The following is a 16,958-nucleotide window of genomic DNA, read 5'->3' as shown; positions in this document are numbered from 1 at the left end:
CAGATGTTCTTTTTAATTGGGTTGCTAAATGCTAGAAACAGAAGCTTTTCTCTAGGGCCACAACTCCTGTCTATGTCAGCAGTCCTAGTACTTCCTTGATATTTGCTTTTGTTAGTTTTTCTTGCCTTTGTTTTTACTTGGAGGGTAAAGTCTAGTTGGTAATATTCTATGAGCAACTGTAGGGATAGGGAACTTCATCTGTTCCAGTCTCACTCTGTCATAACTAGCATTTCTAGATGAGTCCCTGCATTTTGCAGGCCAAAATGATTCTTATCTCCATGGATATTCTTGGCACTGACTTCTTCTATCCTACTTCATTAGGTATGGCACCTGCTTTTCTTAAATTTATTCATTTATTTTTGGCTATCCGGGTCTTCGTTGCCGTGCAGGCTTTGCTCTAGTTGCGGCCAGCGGGGTGCTACTCTGGCGTGTGGGCTTCTCACGGCAGTGGCTTCTCTTGTTGTAGAGCTCGGGGTCTAGAATGTGGGCTTCAGAAGCTGCAGCACGTGAGCTCAGTAGTTGCTTTTTCCGGGCTCTAGAGCACAGGTTCAGTGGTTGTGGCAGGTGGGCTCAGTTGCTCTGTGGCATGTGGGACCTTCCTGGACCAGAGATTGAACTTGTGTCTCCTGCACTGGCAGGCAGATACTTTACCACTGAGCCACCAGGGAAGCCCCATCTGCTTTCTAATTGCTATATTTTCCTTAAATTTCCTCTCAGTTCTTTGTTCCCCTTTTCCTCTTGTTTATTTTTATGAAATCCCTTACTTAAAAAAGATACCTGAAAGGAAAGGAGATAAATTTCTGTATTTGGTGTATTGTCTTAAGCCACAAGTTCAAAATACTTGTGAAGGCATGAGGGCACCCTGTATTTTAGAATTTAAAGACTATTCTTCAGAAATTATAATAAAACCCAATTTGGTGCTTATAGGCGTTAGCTCTCAGCTCTCAGGAAAATGTGGTTTTCAAGAATGATTTAGTCTTTGACATCCCTGACTAAATTAAGTACATTATGATCAGGATAGTAAGTAAAAAGTGATAATAATGATATTCCTGGACCAGACCTTGTTGTAAGTGCCATATGAGACAGTATATTCTTTTCCCCAGTTTACATATGAGGAAACTGAGGCACATTAAAATTATATAACTTCCTCAAATACTGGATGAATGATATAGAATGATTGCCTAACTGCAGTAATCTCTGTAGGTATTAAAGCAAACTACAATCTACTTTATCTTTTCCTGGGAAAAAACCCCAGGCAGCCAGGATTCTGTGCCCTTCAGTAAGATGTTACAGTTACTCAGAGTTACAGTACTTGACTGTGTTACATTTTAAAGCATATTCTATCTCTACAGATTTGTTCTACAGTTGTACAAGTGTACAAAGATAGATATATGCACATGAATGTTTATGGCATTATTTGTAATATAAAGCTGGAAAAACATAAATGTTCATCAGTAAGGGGCTGGTTAATTTGCAATAGGAATATCCATGCAATGGAATGCTGCGTTAAAAAAAAAAAAATGAAAGAGAACTATTTATGCTGATATAAAAAGATCTTTGAATAGTATTATGTAGAAAAAAATCATATATAGTATGACCCTACATGGGTAAAAAGTGTGTGTGAAGTATGTGTGCTCATATGTTTGTATATGTGTAGAGAAAATTGGAAGAACATAAAAAAATTGTTACTTTTGATGAGGCTTATAAGAACTTTTAATTCTGTATTGTAAGTATATCTCACTTCTTTTACCATGAGCATATACATTTTGTAATGTTAATAAAATAAAGGTTCATCATTTTCCGTAGCTGTCAGTAGTGTACCAGCAATCACTCGCTGGCCCTGGGTTTCCTAAATGAGTTAGAATCTAAAGGGAAGGGTGTGGGACTCTGTATCTTAGGGACTTTAAGTGGTTTTCATGATCAGATAGCTGTGTGAGCTTTTGCACAAATATGCATGATTTCGAATAAGGGAAAATTACCATAAAGAGGCAATTAAAAAAGTGAGACTCCTTTGAATAATGTTGAACTAATAATAACTTTCTAAATCTGGAGGTGATAAATGATTTTCTTGGAAATTATCAAATATTTTAGAGATAGAAAACCTAGTTTATTCCCAATAACATGGAAGAAAATGAGTTGTATATCAGAGATGCCCACCCTGTGTCATTGGTGAACTGTCTTCTAAATCTTTAAGAATTATGGAATTCCTAATCTATTTAAAGTATTTTAGAGCAGGAAAAAATCTTGCTAGTTGTGCTTACGAAGCCAACTAATATCAATTCCATACCTTTCAGATATAATATTTTTTTAACAGTCATTTTAAGATTGTGGTTAAAATTTTATATAAATATTATTTGAAAATGTAATGCACCATGACTAAATGAAATTCATTTTAGGGATCAAAGGGTGGTTTGATGTTAGGAACTCTATTAATAGAACTATTAATATTAATAAGGCCAAAGAGAAAAATTAACCATCTTTTCATTTTCTGCTCCAAAATGGACATAATAAAACTAACATCTCTGTGGTTTTTTAAAATATAAGGCCCCAAACAAAACTATTAGAATAGTAGAACTAGCTAAATAGTTTCTTAACAAAGGTATTGCACAGTATTAGCCAACAGTGCCCTTAATGATAAAACAGTGAAGTGGTCTTGTTAAAGTTAGAAACCAGACTGTACGTGAAAATTGCTGTCCCAGTTAAAATCTCCATTTATTTTGATAAGTGATTTTAAAGATTATTTGAAAGATTAAGTAACATGAGAATAGCAAAGGAAATTCTAAACAAGAACAAAAAGCAAAGGTTGGGCTAACCTTACTCCAGGTATTTAAATATTATAAAGCTAAAGTAGTTTTAAAAGAAGGTTAAGCAGCTATATCCCAATTTAAAATTGTTTTAAAAAATAAAGTAGAGATGACAAAAAAAAAGAATGTTACAGATCCAGGAATAGTTATGTAGAGCTGTGTAACACAGGAGGTCAAATATAAATACATCTAAGTATGTGAGTGGCTTTTCAAGTTGCTGGAGAAAAAGATGAAATGACAGATGATGAGAAACATTCTCATACTGACTGTGAAAGAATAAGTTTCAGTAACCTTTTGGAAAGGCAATTGGCGATAGGTTATGCATTTTAAAATAAACTGATAGTTCGGTCCAGCAGGTCTCCTTCTAGGAATTTATTCCAAATATTTCTCTAGAGACAGATTTTGTCTTAATTCACAGATTGTGATAGTAATTTAGACTTCTTGGTAATTTCAATCCTGATAGGCCTCTTTCGACTGTTTTTTCAGGTATTATTTTTGTAAATTTATGTCATAACGTGTTTCTTCCTCTCCAGTGTTCACACAGCAACACACATGCCTGACTTGGGCCACAGGATGAGTCTCGCAAGGGATGCCGGCGGGAGGAGCTGTAGAGGAATAATCGCATTTATTGCCTCTGATTCTTTTTATCTGCTCTTTTCAAAACATCTTTCTTGAGGCGGCAGCTTGGCATACAGACTTTTAAAATTTTGTTATGTCTGCTACAGTAGAAGCATAGTATTTCTCCTTGCTCTTCTACCCCATCCCACTCCCCACTTCAGCCTTACATCCTGGGAAGAACTTTGGATTTGAAATCAAAAGACCTGATTTCTAGTGTCTCTTCTACTGAACTAGCTCTGAGACTTAAGAGAAGCAAAAGTACCCTTCTAAACTTACTTTCTTTAAAGCCAAATATCTTAACCTGTTTTGTACTTCTCTTTCTACTTAAATTCCTCCTGTTTATTCCTTAACCCATTGCTAACTGGATTTTATCCTACCTCATCCCTATAACTGTTCAAGTAACAAAACATAATTATAAAACATAGATCATATTTCGCCCCCCCCCCCATTTTGGGGGGTTCTGCTGCTTCTTTTTAGAAATTATTTATTATCAATTTTCTGATTAAATAATATTATATATTTTTGGAGTACATACAGCCTCATGTATATAAATATAGAAATATCCCTTAATCTCAGCACCCAGAAATATATGCTGGCATATTCACTACCATTTTTATGTATATATTATAATAGAATTGGGTTATGCTTATGTATATGCTGCTTTGTGTTCTGCTTTTTGCTTTCATAACATTAATCCTATAAGTGAATTTTAAAGGCTACATATTTTTCTCATATGGCTATTCCATAATTACTTTTATTTATTCTTGGAAGTTTAGGTGGCTTCTCATAACACCTTGTATGTAAATCTGTGTGTGCAATGATTGTTTCCGTTAAAGCTTGCTCGCACCTTCCAAAGCCTTGTCCCACCTTTGGTTTCCCACTTTCTGCTGCTATTTTTTCCCACTTTCTCTTTCATAAGCTCCTTTTTATACCTGCCTGTTAGGTTTCCTTTTGTCACTCTGGGCTTGCTGGCAGTCTCATTTATTGGTCCCCCAGCTTCAGTCATGACCTCCTGTCTGCTTGCCAGGATGGAGCACAGCTCCTCAATGTACTCCCTTCTGAACTCTACCTCTTTGTTCTGTTACCAGGGTATCTCCCCCTGAAAATCTCACAGGCACCTGAAACAGATGTAGTAGGGATAAACAAACTACACGTGATCCCCTTTTAGGTCTTCCCTTTATCTAGCTCTTACCTGGTGTATTTTAGATGCTTTGGGTTATAAATAAAAGTATCTGAGATGTATAATGATCCCTGAGGGGGTTCCCAGTGGGCACAATAACCATAACACAATGCCTTCATATGCTGCCTGGCTGTGTGCTCTTCATTCTTAACTCTCACCCTCCTTTTCCCCGTAGTTCTCTTAATGTAAACCTGCCTCTTTATCCTCTTTGCCCTTTTAAATTTACACAGAAGTGATGCCCCTTAGTGACAGAAACAGGAACTTCCTCCCATGATGATCAGTCATAGCAAAAATGTCGTCTTTCCTAGTGCAAGTAAACAAATGGTTATTGTTATTGTGATATATTGCTGAACCATTGATAGGTACTTCTTTGCAATTCTACTAAATACTTTACTTCTGACTTAGTATCACAACATCTCAGGTACCTTAATCTTCCTTTGAATGTGTTGGGAAAAATAAAATAGACTAAATTAGACTAAATATGCTCTCTTTGTACAAGAATTTGGATTTTTGAGAAGCTGAGATAAGGTTACTTAGTGCTTGTTTTAGGGTGACTTTGTGATGTCTGTATAATAGATATTAATACACCTTTTGGGATTATAATTTAATTTTGTAACCTAAATTCTCTTTTCCCCAATAGCTCAGCAGTAAAGATTCTGCCTTCCAGTGCAGGAAACATAGGTTTAATCCCTGGGTTGGGAAGATTCCCCTGGAGAAGGAAATGGCAACCCTCTCCAGTATTCTTGCCTGAAAAATCCCATGGACAGAGGTTCCCTGTGGGCTACAATCCAAAGAGCCCCACACAACTGAGTGGCTGAGCACAGTTTGATACTTGTAGTAGCCAGTCAAGAAATATTTGTTGAATTATTAGAACAGTCCTTAAAAGGCTTCATGCTTTTTTTTTTTTTAAAAAAGGCAAACAAAAATTATTGTTTTAAAGAAAAGTAGTATAACCACATTAAATATAATCTGGAGAGTAAAGAGAAATAACCCATATTCGCAATCTTACCTAGCAAACTTGCTGGTAGAATCTTTATATATCTGGTTGTTTTAAAGTTTGTATTTATGTGGTCAAAATTATGGATCATGCCCTTTCCTACTTAGTATGTCATTTTATGATTTACCTTAAATGACTGGGTAATAATCTATTAGTTGCAGAAACTTTTGACCCTATTGTATGCACAGTGTTTATGAAGAAGAATAGATGGTACATTTGTTTCTAAAAGTTCCAGTTATTTTTAATAAAATATAATTGTTTATCACATGAATTTTACTAAGTAGGAGAATGATAACCTGTTGTAAGGTCAGTGCCTTTTTATTTTCAAACATTTAAAACTGAAACTTGAAGAGTTGGTCGTCAGTTGAGAGTAATATGCCATATGTCAGCTATGTATTTTGGAAAAGTTAGAGAGGTCGGATAGCTGCTTTTGTGGAGAATTATTGTCAAAATTCTTGATATTAGCATTTTTTTCTTTTATAGATTATGGAGCTTTGTGGTGCGACAAGACTTGGTTATTTTGGAAGAAGTCAGTTCTATATTGCTTTGAAACTTGTAGCTGTTGCCCAGTCTGGCTTCCCTTTAAGAGTGGAAAGTATAAATACAGGTAACTATGGAATATATTAGTAACTGAAATGAAAATGAACTTCTAATCAAAAGTGAAGTAAAGTCGGTAGAACTGTGGAGTCTTTCTGATGTTTCAGTGGCATTTGTGACCTTGAGTTAAAGTATCGTGACTTTATTCTTGCCATACTTTTTTCATTTGTTAATATTAGAAAAATATGTCTACCTTAACTCTGTTACGGCATTTATGTACATCACACATATTTTATGGTAATATAAAAACTTAAAATGACAACTTTAATTTACTAAAAATTGCTTAGAATTTAGATGAATAATTTTATCAAGGTAGCTGATGAATTGTAGTGACTATCTCATATATGCCCTCCTTATATTCTTTTCTACTAAGTATAAAACAATGTTATGCTTAGTGTTTTCCTGTTTGGAAAAGCTATGAAAGTTCCATTTGAAGTTTAGAAAGTATTAGTTAACCAAAATTTTGATTGGTAGAGACAGTGTTAAAATATTGGCAGGCTAAAACCCCAATGCAAGCATCTGCCCACCCTACAAGTGTCACCTAGGATAACGTGGTTTTCTATTATTTGAAGGCTCATTGATGCCTAAGTAGTTGAAAATTCTTAATTTCTTAAGAATTAAATCCTTAAGAATTTCTTCTTCATTCTTAAAATGCAGAGTTCTTTGGTTTTCATAGGGAATGGGGTGGGAAGAGAAAACTTGAGGTTTTCTGTAATGTTAGAATTTTTATAAAATAGTTTTAAGTAGCACCTCTGTTTAATAGTCATCCAGAAGTTTTCAATGTGGAGCTCTCATTTCATTGTTCTAGAATTGAGAGTTTACATTCTTTTTAGGTAATTTTTATTTCCTTTATATAAATACTGCATAAACATTACTATTTTCCCTCCCTAATGCAGAGATTCTAAAGAGAAATGCAGGTAATCATGGTGCAGGAAAGTACACTTTCTTCTAAAGATGCTGCTGCTGCTGTATTGTTCTAGTCTAAAAATGTGCAGAGACATTCTCAGCCTTTTATCCTTTTCTCTATTTAAAAGTGAATGTAGAATATTTGCATTAGGAGTGTCATAGCTGGACTAAAGTGGGAGGTACAACTAACGCCTTGTAAACTGTGTCCTTGGCAGGTGGACAGTAAGATGTTTTCATTAATTTCTTCAGTGAAAATGTCTAGATTAATCTAGTTCAAACTTAGTGCATAGTCTTGTTTTGTTTAGAGCTCTAACATCTTCCTTTAGGGAACCAGTGTGAGTAGAAACAGTCTAGGCTTCAGGGTCAGATTGACCTGGCTGCAGATCCTAACAGTCGGTTACTGTCAGTGACCTTGGCATCTTAGAGTCTCACTTTTTTATCTGTAAAATGGGGATTTTTGTAAGGTTTATATGGTTATGAGATAAATGTAAAGTACAAACAAAGGCCTGGCATGCACTGAACATTTCATACAGCTTAACCCCTTAGAGTGACAGAGTGCTGTTACTACTATCTTCTAGATCAGAGTTTACCTAAACAATCTAAGGGAGATGATCTGAATTTTGTGGCGATAAACATTTTGTGTCTATTGTTTCTTAGTTTTTGCAAAAATTCTTTCTAATAACAAATTCATCTCTTATTTCAGATTTTTAATGTGTATACCCTGTTTCGTTTTGAAGTAATAATTATTTTTGTGGTTAACAGTAAAGGACCTTCCTCTGCCAAGATTTGTTGCTTCAAAGAATGAACAGGAATCTCGTCATCCAACCTCATATTCTTCAGATTCTGAAAATCAAGGGTCTTACTCTGGTGTAATCCCCCCACCACCTGGCAGGGGACAAGTGAAAAAAGGGTCCACAAGCCATGATACTGTGCAGCCTCGTGCATCTGTAGATCAGCAGGTAATCATGTACATGCTGTCAGCTGATGTACTGTGGGAATGCTTACACTAAAACATGTTACCTTAAAATTTAAATTTTCAAATAATGATGTTCTTTCTAGGAACCTGTGTCCCCAGTAGTCTCGCCACAGCAGTCTCCACCGGCTTCTCCACACACGTGGAGGAAGCACAACCGCCATCCCAGCGGAGGAAACAGCGAGAGGCCTCTTGCAGGACCTGGGCCGTTCTGGTCTCCCTTTGGTGAAGCACAATCAGGTATTTAGAAAATTTTTTAAAGTAACATTTATTAAGGGCTGTAGATGGAAGGAAACTTAAGAATGTTCCTTTAAGAGTTGCCTCGAAGTCAGCTTTTAATTTATAAGTTCAGTTCAGTTCAGTTCAGTCGCTCAGTCATGTCTGACTCTTTGCAACCCCATGGACTGTAGCACGCCAGGCCTCCCTGTCCACTACCAACTCCTGGAGTTTACTCAGACTCATTAAGTGCCTTAAATAGAAGCAAAAGCCAACTGTGAAAGTTTCTAAGTAAATTGAGTATAATTGCATTTACTTATATCTATGATGCTTAGACAAAAGTTTATAGGTATCAGATTCTATCTGAAGGGTAAAATGTATAAGAGATATATTATATCGGAGATATATTCCCAGGTATATTTATTATATTAGTGAAGGGAAGTATACTTTGTTATAAAAATGATTCTGCTGCTGTATTGCTTATTATAGCAGTAAATTGGTTATTATGCCAAATGAGGTCTAATTTTAAATTGGCAGGTAAGATTCCATTTTGGAAGTTGTTAATATTTCCTCAGAGTTAGCTTTTTAAAAGAAAACTTGTTCATATGTCTGGTGATTTGTTATCATTAAAAACCTGGTAACTTTATTTTTTCTTCCAAAAGTGAGTCAGCATGTTTACCCATTCCGTTTTTAGGTTCTTCTGCTGGTGATGCAGTGTGGTCAGGACATTCTCCACCTCCACCTCAAGAAAATTGGGTCAGTTTTGCTGATACTCCACCAACCAGTACTCTTTTAACCATGCATCCTGCTTCTGTCCAGGTGTGACATTTTATTGGTATTGCATTTTTATTTGCTTCATTAAGAGTATTGCTGCTGTCATTGTTTTTATATTTTGCTGTTGCACATTTTATAAATGCAAGTTCACTCTTTTATTAAAACAAAAAAGAACTTTGTGCCTTTTCTTCAAGTCTGTTTTCATTGGAACGTTTTATTGAAAGTTTTGGCTGATTTTCTTGCTAATCCCATAGTGAAGTTTTGAAACGTTTCTGCATCTAGGAATGTATTTGCTTGGCTTTCTTAGCACCTTTTACATAGCTTTCTGTTGCTTACATATTGCTATCATTCTACATATTTATGTAATCTTTGTGCAAAAATGTTTAATAACCTATGTAACAAATATGTGGTTTGCTGATGAGTTAAGGCTTATTTTTAAACATCCACAAAAAGTAAGTTTTACTTTCAAAGATAAGTAACTTAACGATCTTGGTCCATATAGTCATATAGATAGATACTGTACTGAGGAAAAAATGTTTCATTACAGGACCAGACAACAGTACGAACTGTAGCCTCAGCTACAACTGCCAATGAAATTCGTAGGCAATCCAGTAGTTATGACGATCCTTGGAAAATAACAGATGAACAAAGACAGTATTATGTAAATCAATTTAAAACCATTCAGCCTGATCTAAATGGATTTATTCCAGGTGAGTTGTTAAAAACAGAAGTTCTTCTAAATGGGATAGGACGGTCTCAGTTTCATAATCTCAAAGACATGGTTTCATTCATCAGTGATGATAAAGGATAAATTAATTCTCAAATTGTCTAAAAAGTTTATGGTCACTGGAAATCAAAAATATGACATGTGCACATGTTAAGGTTACCTTTTTCTCAGTGGCAGAAGTCTTAAGACTCTTACCTCACATTTTATTCTTGGAGCTGTAAGTTCAGAATAACACTAAACAACACTGTTTTAATATTTCAGGATCTGCAGCTAAAGAGTTTTTTACAAAATCAAAACTTCCTATTCTTGAACTTTCTCATATTTGGTAAGTGTGGTATATCATTAGTTGGGTAATGTGGGTTGTTTCAAAAGAGTTTACAGCAGGTAGATTTTTGAACTTAAACTATTAGAGTAACCTTTTCAAGAATGTTCTCAAAGAACTCAGTATTGCCTCATAATATCCAGCTTCTCTCTCACTCTTTAGAAAGGAACTAAGTGATTACTCTGCAGTAGTTCTTTAAAGTGTGCTAAAAGTTTTTAAGCTGTATCAGCTGTTTTGTTGAGAGAATAATGTGTGGCATAAAAGCTGGTTTGCTCATACATGGTATGTTTATCCCATTTGTTTTTTAACAGGGTTAGTAAGTCCTATACCAAGGCATGATCTCAAGAACATGCTTAGCTCCCATTTAAATTTAGACTGAGACTCAGGATAGCTGGTATGTAGTTGAAATTAGCCGTTAGAGCACAAACTGCAATCACAAATTACTTTTTAAAAGCAATTATCAGATAAATACATGTTATTTCTACTTTATATCAATGTATTTATTTATATTCTAAATTACTTTGTTAGTAGCATCTTTAGACACATAGGATACTATGGTAGGAAGTACGTAGATAATGCCTAAAACTGAAAAATCAATAACTGGCAATATATGCATGCTGTTAACATTTATGTAATTTAAGGTAGTAAATTAAAAAATGATTGTTTCTGCAACCAGGAAATGGACACCAGGGTGGGGCTGCTGTTTCAATGTATCAGGACTTGTAATTCTGTTAAATGCTTTAAAATGCATACATGTAGAAATTTGATAACAATAAAAACAATTTTTAAAAATTTCAGTGACTTATTAAGTAAGCCAGGATTTAACTAAATCCTTTTACTAGAAATGCAAGTGTGTTAAAGGTCATTTTTTGGTGACTTTATTTATTGGGACTATTTTTTCAGCATTTTATTATGAGAATTTAAAGTATACAGAAAAGCGTAAAGAATTGTGCCTTGAACACCCATATGCCCACTGCCTACAATTAACAGTTTGCTATATTTGTTTTGGGCTTCCCAGGTGGCACTAGTGGTAAAGAACCCGCCTGCCAATGCAGGAGACATAAGAGACCTGGGTTCGATCCCTGGGTAGGGAAGATCCCTTGGAGAAAGGCATGGCAACACACTCCAGTATTCTGGCCTGGAGAATCCCATGGGCCAAGGAGCCTGGCGGGCTATACAGTCCATGGGGTCACAGAGTCGGACATGACTGAAGCAACTTAGCATGCGTGTCGTTATATTACATATTACATATCCTTCCATCTGTGGAATTTTTTAAATTCTTAATTGCTATTTTCTGGGAAATAATTTCTCTTGCTTCTTTTTGAAACCTAAAAGGAGCCAAAGCAGAATATGATCATATTAATAATAAGTTTTTATTCTAGGGAACTCTCAGACTTTGATAAAGATGGAGCCTTGACACTGGATGAGTTTTGTGCTGCTTTTCATCTGGTAGTTGCTAGGAAGAATGGCTATGACTTACCGGAAAAACTCCCTGAGAGCTTAATGCCCAAACTGATTGATTTGGAAGATTCAGCAGGTAAGATCAGGAGCTGAAAAGACCTGACTGCATACCTTCATAAATATAACACTTGATCCTTAAAGCAAAATCAAAATGTTATAATTTAGGTTAAGAGCTTAGACATTTCATCAGAAGTACATAGATTTGCCATCAGAATAGACTATATGGGCTAAACCCGGAATAATGGTTTCACTTATTTAGTAAACTTGAAATAAAAAGATAAAGAATATATACCACTGTGTATGCTACTGTTTCACTTAACACTTATGAATTGTGAAGATCTGAAGAGCATTTCACAGTGTCTTGTTATTTTGTGGCATTTAACTGTATTATAAATTATCTGAAGTGGGTAAAGTAGCCAGTCTTCATTATCAGCATTTTTTCATTTAATGCATCTTGTTTTATCATTAGATCTTTGCAGTCTGAAAGCATTTGCTTTAAAAAGCCCACTTCTTTTCTTCAGATTCTGAAGAAGTCTGGAAAATTTGTATTTGATTATAGATAATGCTTTTAAAAAATGTTTACCAGAAAGTTTTTATAAGGGCTCATATTGACTGGTAGCTTTCTTTAAAAGGAAACAGGAATAGAATACATTTTTCTTGCATTCTGAATGAATAAGAGGAAATTAATGCTAAATTCTTAACAAGTTTAATTAAAACTAAGTTACTGTTTTCAAATTTTTTAAATCTAAATTCTCTTTTGTCTATTATGTTGGAAAGAATTTTATAGTTCTAAGAAGATAGAACAGAATTTGGCTGTTAAAAGGGCAACTTCTATTTAACTCAAAAATGAAATGATCTGACTTCTTTTTCTAAATTACATGGAAGGAACCATATACGCGTCATTACTGTCCAGAAGAGAACAAGTCTCCTTGGAGTTAAGAACCTGAGTGTGCTTCTGGTTTGTTAATTAGTCTCTGACTTGGGCAAGTTCTAACCATTTACTCTGTTTTTTTCATCTGTTTCTCCACGTGAAATGTGAATTTTACCTATTTTAGGATTTGAATTGTATCCTGACTTATTATCAACCAATAGGTTGATTAAATAATTTACTGTTGGTTTCAGTTTTTACAAACTCTATCCTGTGAGAATCCCAGGATTTTCCTGATCATTTCAGGTAGTTATTTGGTATCAGTTACCCTCTAACTTGAGCTGAAGGCTAAGTGTTTTTGTTAGATAACTTTGCTTTGGTTTACCTAATTAAGAAATAGATAAAAATTACTTCTTTATTTAGCGTATTTGTTAGGTAAGCCAAAAGGGAAACAGTTGAGGTAGCTACAGACTTGCTGTATCATTGATTTCTAAATTGGACCTTGTATGTAGAGATTTTCTATGACTTTAATTTTGTAAAAACTGGTAGTGTACTAACAAGAAATGAGTCAGACTTATTCTGTTGTATGTCATTTTCTGGAGACTTCTGTGGTCTTATTAACTGTTGGATTCAGATAGGTGAAATCTGGCTTTCACGTTTTGGCAATGGAGTCTTTTTTTCTTTCTTTAATTTAAATAAAGTCTTGTTCTTTGTCATGTTGATCTGATGGAGTTTTAAGACTGATGATTCAAGAAGTTCTTTCCTGGGCATTTGTCTTTTTACGTCTGCTGGATTTGTTTAGCAAAGAGACACTCTGGTTTTTTGCCTGCATGTATCTATACATTATTGCTCTAACTATAATTTTACAGGTGTTTTTTTTTCAATTCTAATATAATATTATATGGTTTTCTAGTCACATTTATTGTAAATGTTTTGACCACACGATATTAGATTAAAATCTGCTTTCAGATCAGATCAGATCAGTCGCTCAGTTGTGTCCGACTCTTTGCGGCCCCATGAATCGCAGCACGCCAGGCCTCCCTGTCCATCACCAACTCCCGGAGTTCACTCAGACTCACGTCCATCGAGTCAGTGATGCCATCCAGCCATCTCATCCTCTGTCGTCCCCTTCTCCTCTTGCCCCCAATCCCTCCCAGCATCAGTCTTTTCCAATGAGTCAAATTTGGAGTTCTGTTTGGAGGTGGGAAGAACCATTTAATCTTTTTTCTTTTACCTACTGTAAGCCTGAGATTTATATGACACAAAGTCCCTTGAAATACAGAAATTGTTGTGTGACACTGTGATTCAATCAGTATATTTAAAAACCATTTTTAAATAGCTGTGTTTCTAGAAGTTCCCAATTAAAGGAGAAATACCTAAATACTTTCTTTTGGCTGACCTGAGAACTTATCATAAATATCCCTTCTGTGGAGTCTTTGTGACTTACAGGCATAGGTGGTTTCTGTCTTCTCTGATCTGTCGAAGCATATCCTACGTTGCTGTTCATTTCAGCACACATTATGCTGAATCCTGTTCTGTTGTCCCCTCCTTCTACTACAACATTCTGAGCACCTTAAAAAACTAGAAATGATCATATTCATTGTAGTATCCTCAGGGCCTTGCACTTTGCAAGCAAGCACTAAGTAGCTCAGTAAATAATTATTGAATTCAGTTCAGTTCAATCGCTCAGTCATGTCTGACTCTTTGCGACCCCATGAACCACAGCACGCCTGGCCTCACTCTTCATCAGCGACTCCTGGAGTCCACCCAAACCCATGTCCATTGAGTCAGTGATGCCATCCAACCATCGCATTCTCTGTTGTCCCCTTCTCCTCCTTCCCTCAATCTTTCCCAGCATCAGGGTTTTTCAAATGAGTCAGCTCTTCATATCAAATGGCCAAAGTATTGGCATTTCAACATCAGTCCTTCCAATGAACACCCAGGACTGATGGACTGGTTGGATCTCCTTGTAGTCCAAGGGACTCTCAAGAGTCTTCTCCAACCATAGTTCAAAAGCATCAGTTATTCGGCGGTCAGCTTTCTTCACAGTCCAACTCTCACATCCATACATGACTACTGGAAAAACCATAGCCTTGACTAGATGAACTTTTTTTGACAGAGTAATGTCTCTGCTTTTAAATATGCTATCTAGGTTGGTCATAACTTTCCTTCCAAGGAGTAAGCGTGTTTTAATTTCATGGCTGCAGTCACCATCTGCAGTGATTTTGGAGCCCAGAAAAATAAAGTCAGCCACTGTTTCCACTGTTTCCCCATCTATTTCCCATGAAGTGATGGGACCAGATGCCATGATCTTCGTTTTCTGAACGTTGAGCTTTAAGCCAACTTTTTCACTCTCCTCTTTCACTTTCATCAAGAGGCTCTTTAGTTCTTCACTTTCTGCCATAAGGGTGGTGTCATCTGCATATCTGAGGTTATTGATATTTCTCCCAGCAATCTCGATTCCAGCTTGTGCTTCTTCCAGCCCAGTGTTTCTCATGATGTACTCTGCATTATTATGCTAAATATGTGCCATTTTTAAAGTAAAATATTTTTCTTAACATTTATATCTTTGAAAATAAAATCATTTGTTGTCATAAGTTTATGATGTTTTGTTGTTGTTTTGTTTAGTTGCTAAGTCATATCTAACTCTTTTGCAATCCCATGGACTGGACTCTGCCAGGCTCCTCTGTCCATGGGCTTTCTCAGGCAAGGACACTGGAATGGGTTCCCATTTCCTTCTCCAGAGGATCATCCTGACCCAGGGATTGAACCCCCAAGTCTCCTGCATTGGCAGGCAGATTCTTTACCACTGAGCCATTAGCTCCACAAGTATTCTGTATTTATAATTTAAATAACTCTTATAGAAAGGTAGATGATGAACAATGATGACGAGTTGCAGTTGCTTGAAGTAAGTTTTCTGTAGGCGTGCAAACGTAGGTGGGATAATATGTATTTTATCCAAAGTCATTTGAACAGATTTATAGGATTAAATATCAGATGGCTTCTCTGGTGGCTCAGATGGTAAAGACTCTGCCTGCAATGTGGGGGACCAGGGTTCAATCCCTGGGTTGGAAAGATCCTCTGGAGGAGAACATGGCAACTCACTCCAATATTCTTGCCCGGAGAATTCCATGGACAGAGTAGCTTGGTGTGCCATGGGGTCGCAAAGAGTCAGACACGACTGAGCGACTAAGCACAAATATCAGATAAACCAGGAAAACTCTAAGGCTCATAGGTAGAAGTACTTCTGTGGACCTGAATTAAAATATTTAACATTGAACATCTCTGAATTTGGCAATGCAGTTCTCATTGTTAAGTTGCTAAGGCATGTCTGACTCTGTGACCCCACAGACTGCAGCACACTAGGCTCGTCTGTCCTTCACTATCTCCCACAGCTGGCTCAAACCCCTGTCCATTGAATCAGAGATGCTGTCTAACCCTCTCATCCTCTGCCACTGCCCACTTCTTCTCCTGCCCTCAATATATCCCAGCATCAGAGTCATTTCCAGTGAGTTGGCTCTTTGGACCAGGTGCCTGAAAGTATTGGAGCTTCAACTTCAGCATCAGTCCTTCCAATGAATATTCAGTGCTGTGCAGTAGGTTCTTATTAGTAACCTATTTTATATAAATAGTAGCATATATGTGTTGATTCCCAGTCTCCCAATTTATATACCCCACTTGAAAAAAAGATTAAGGTTACATTGCTAGCTTACCACAACTGTATCAGGTAGTAACCAGATCTGTCTTGTTCACTGTATTTAAGTATCTAACAGGGTGCAGACTGTGTACGTAAGTAGGCGTTCACGTTTTTGAAATGTCCAAATGACTGAACCACTTGTTTTTTAAAACCGTTTCCTGTCTTCACGCCACACTGCTCACATGAGCACCTTGGTAGTATCTGGTTGAGATACTCAGAGATGGAAAGGAATTTGTTCACTATTCTGTGTCCTTCTCCATAATCACTTCTTTAAGCAGTAAATTTGAGTGTATTTCATTGTTGTTAATATGATACATAGCATAGGTCTCTAAGCTCCTAGTGGTACTTAACATGAATGTTTTTAAAGCCAGAGACTTTTTAATTTATGAGTAATTTGCCAAAAAGCCATACTTGAGACTAGGTTGATTAATGTTAAGTTTCTTTCACCCAGAAAATTTAACATATAAAAGCCTACAGAAATAACACATACAGCTGTTTTTATACAAGTGCAATCACACTATACATCTGTGAATTTTTTTCTAATAATGTTGGACATCTCTGTACTTTATTACATATAGAGTTGTCACATTCTTTGTCATACATATGAATGTTCCTTCATTCAACCAGCTTCATATTGATGGAATTTTCAGATAACTTCCTGGCTTTACGTTTAAAATGGTGCTGGGAGAAAAAAAAAACACATGTCTTTGTTTTGTACAAAGAAAGTTGAATCTTTGTTTTGGAAAATTGGCTCTCCACGTGCCTTTAGTTGCAAAGATAAAAATAATAAAAATAGGCACAATATTCACCATTACCAC

At 36.1% G+C, this 16,958-nt stretch overlaps 1 protein-coding gene across 7 annotated transcripts in view; it reads left to right on the top strand.

The window, feature by feature from the left end:
- The window catches only part of REPS1 (RALBP1 associated Eps domain containing 1), a 90,001-nt gene that overhangs the window by 35,610 nt on the left and 37,433 nt on the right, over positions 1 to 16,958 (top strand). For 5 of the 7 annotated variants that reach the window (XM_061428134.1, XM_061428130.1, XM_061428131.1 and 2 more), the window contains exons 2-8: positions 6,083 to 6,206; positions 7,865 to 8,061; positions 8,162 to 8,315; positions 8,986 to 9,110; positions 9,613 to 9,775; positions 10,054 to 10,117; positions 11,497 to 11,651. In XM_061428134.1, coding sequence (XP_061284118.1) covers positions 6,083 to 6,206; positions 7,865 to 8,061; positions 8,162 to 8,315; positions 8,986 to 9,110; positions 9,613 to 9,775; positions 10,054 to 10,117; positions 11,497 to 11,651 — 982 coding nt within the window. The remainder of the gene's footprint in view (positions 1 to 6,082; positions 6,207 to 7,864; positions 8,062 to 8,161; positions 8,316 to 8,985; positions 9,111 to 9,612; positions 9,776 to 10,053; positions 10,118 to 11,496; positions 11,652 to 16,958) is intronic. The other 2 variants (XM_061428136.1, XM_061428133.1) reach the window with 1 other exon arrangement.

This window comes from Bos javanicus, chromosome 9 (assembly GCF_032452875.1).
Source record: "Bos javanicus breed banteng chromosome 9, ARS-OSU_banteng_1.0, whole genome shotgun sequence".
NCBI classification, from domain to species: Eukaryota; Metazoa; Chordata; class Mammalia; order Artiodactyla; family Bovidae; genus Bos; species Bos javanicus.
The sequence above is the reverse complement of the archived record's forward strand: the minus strand, read 5'-3'. Positions and strand labels throughout refer to the sequence as shown.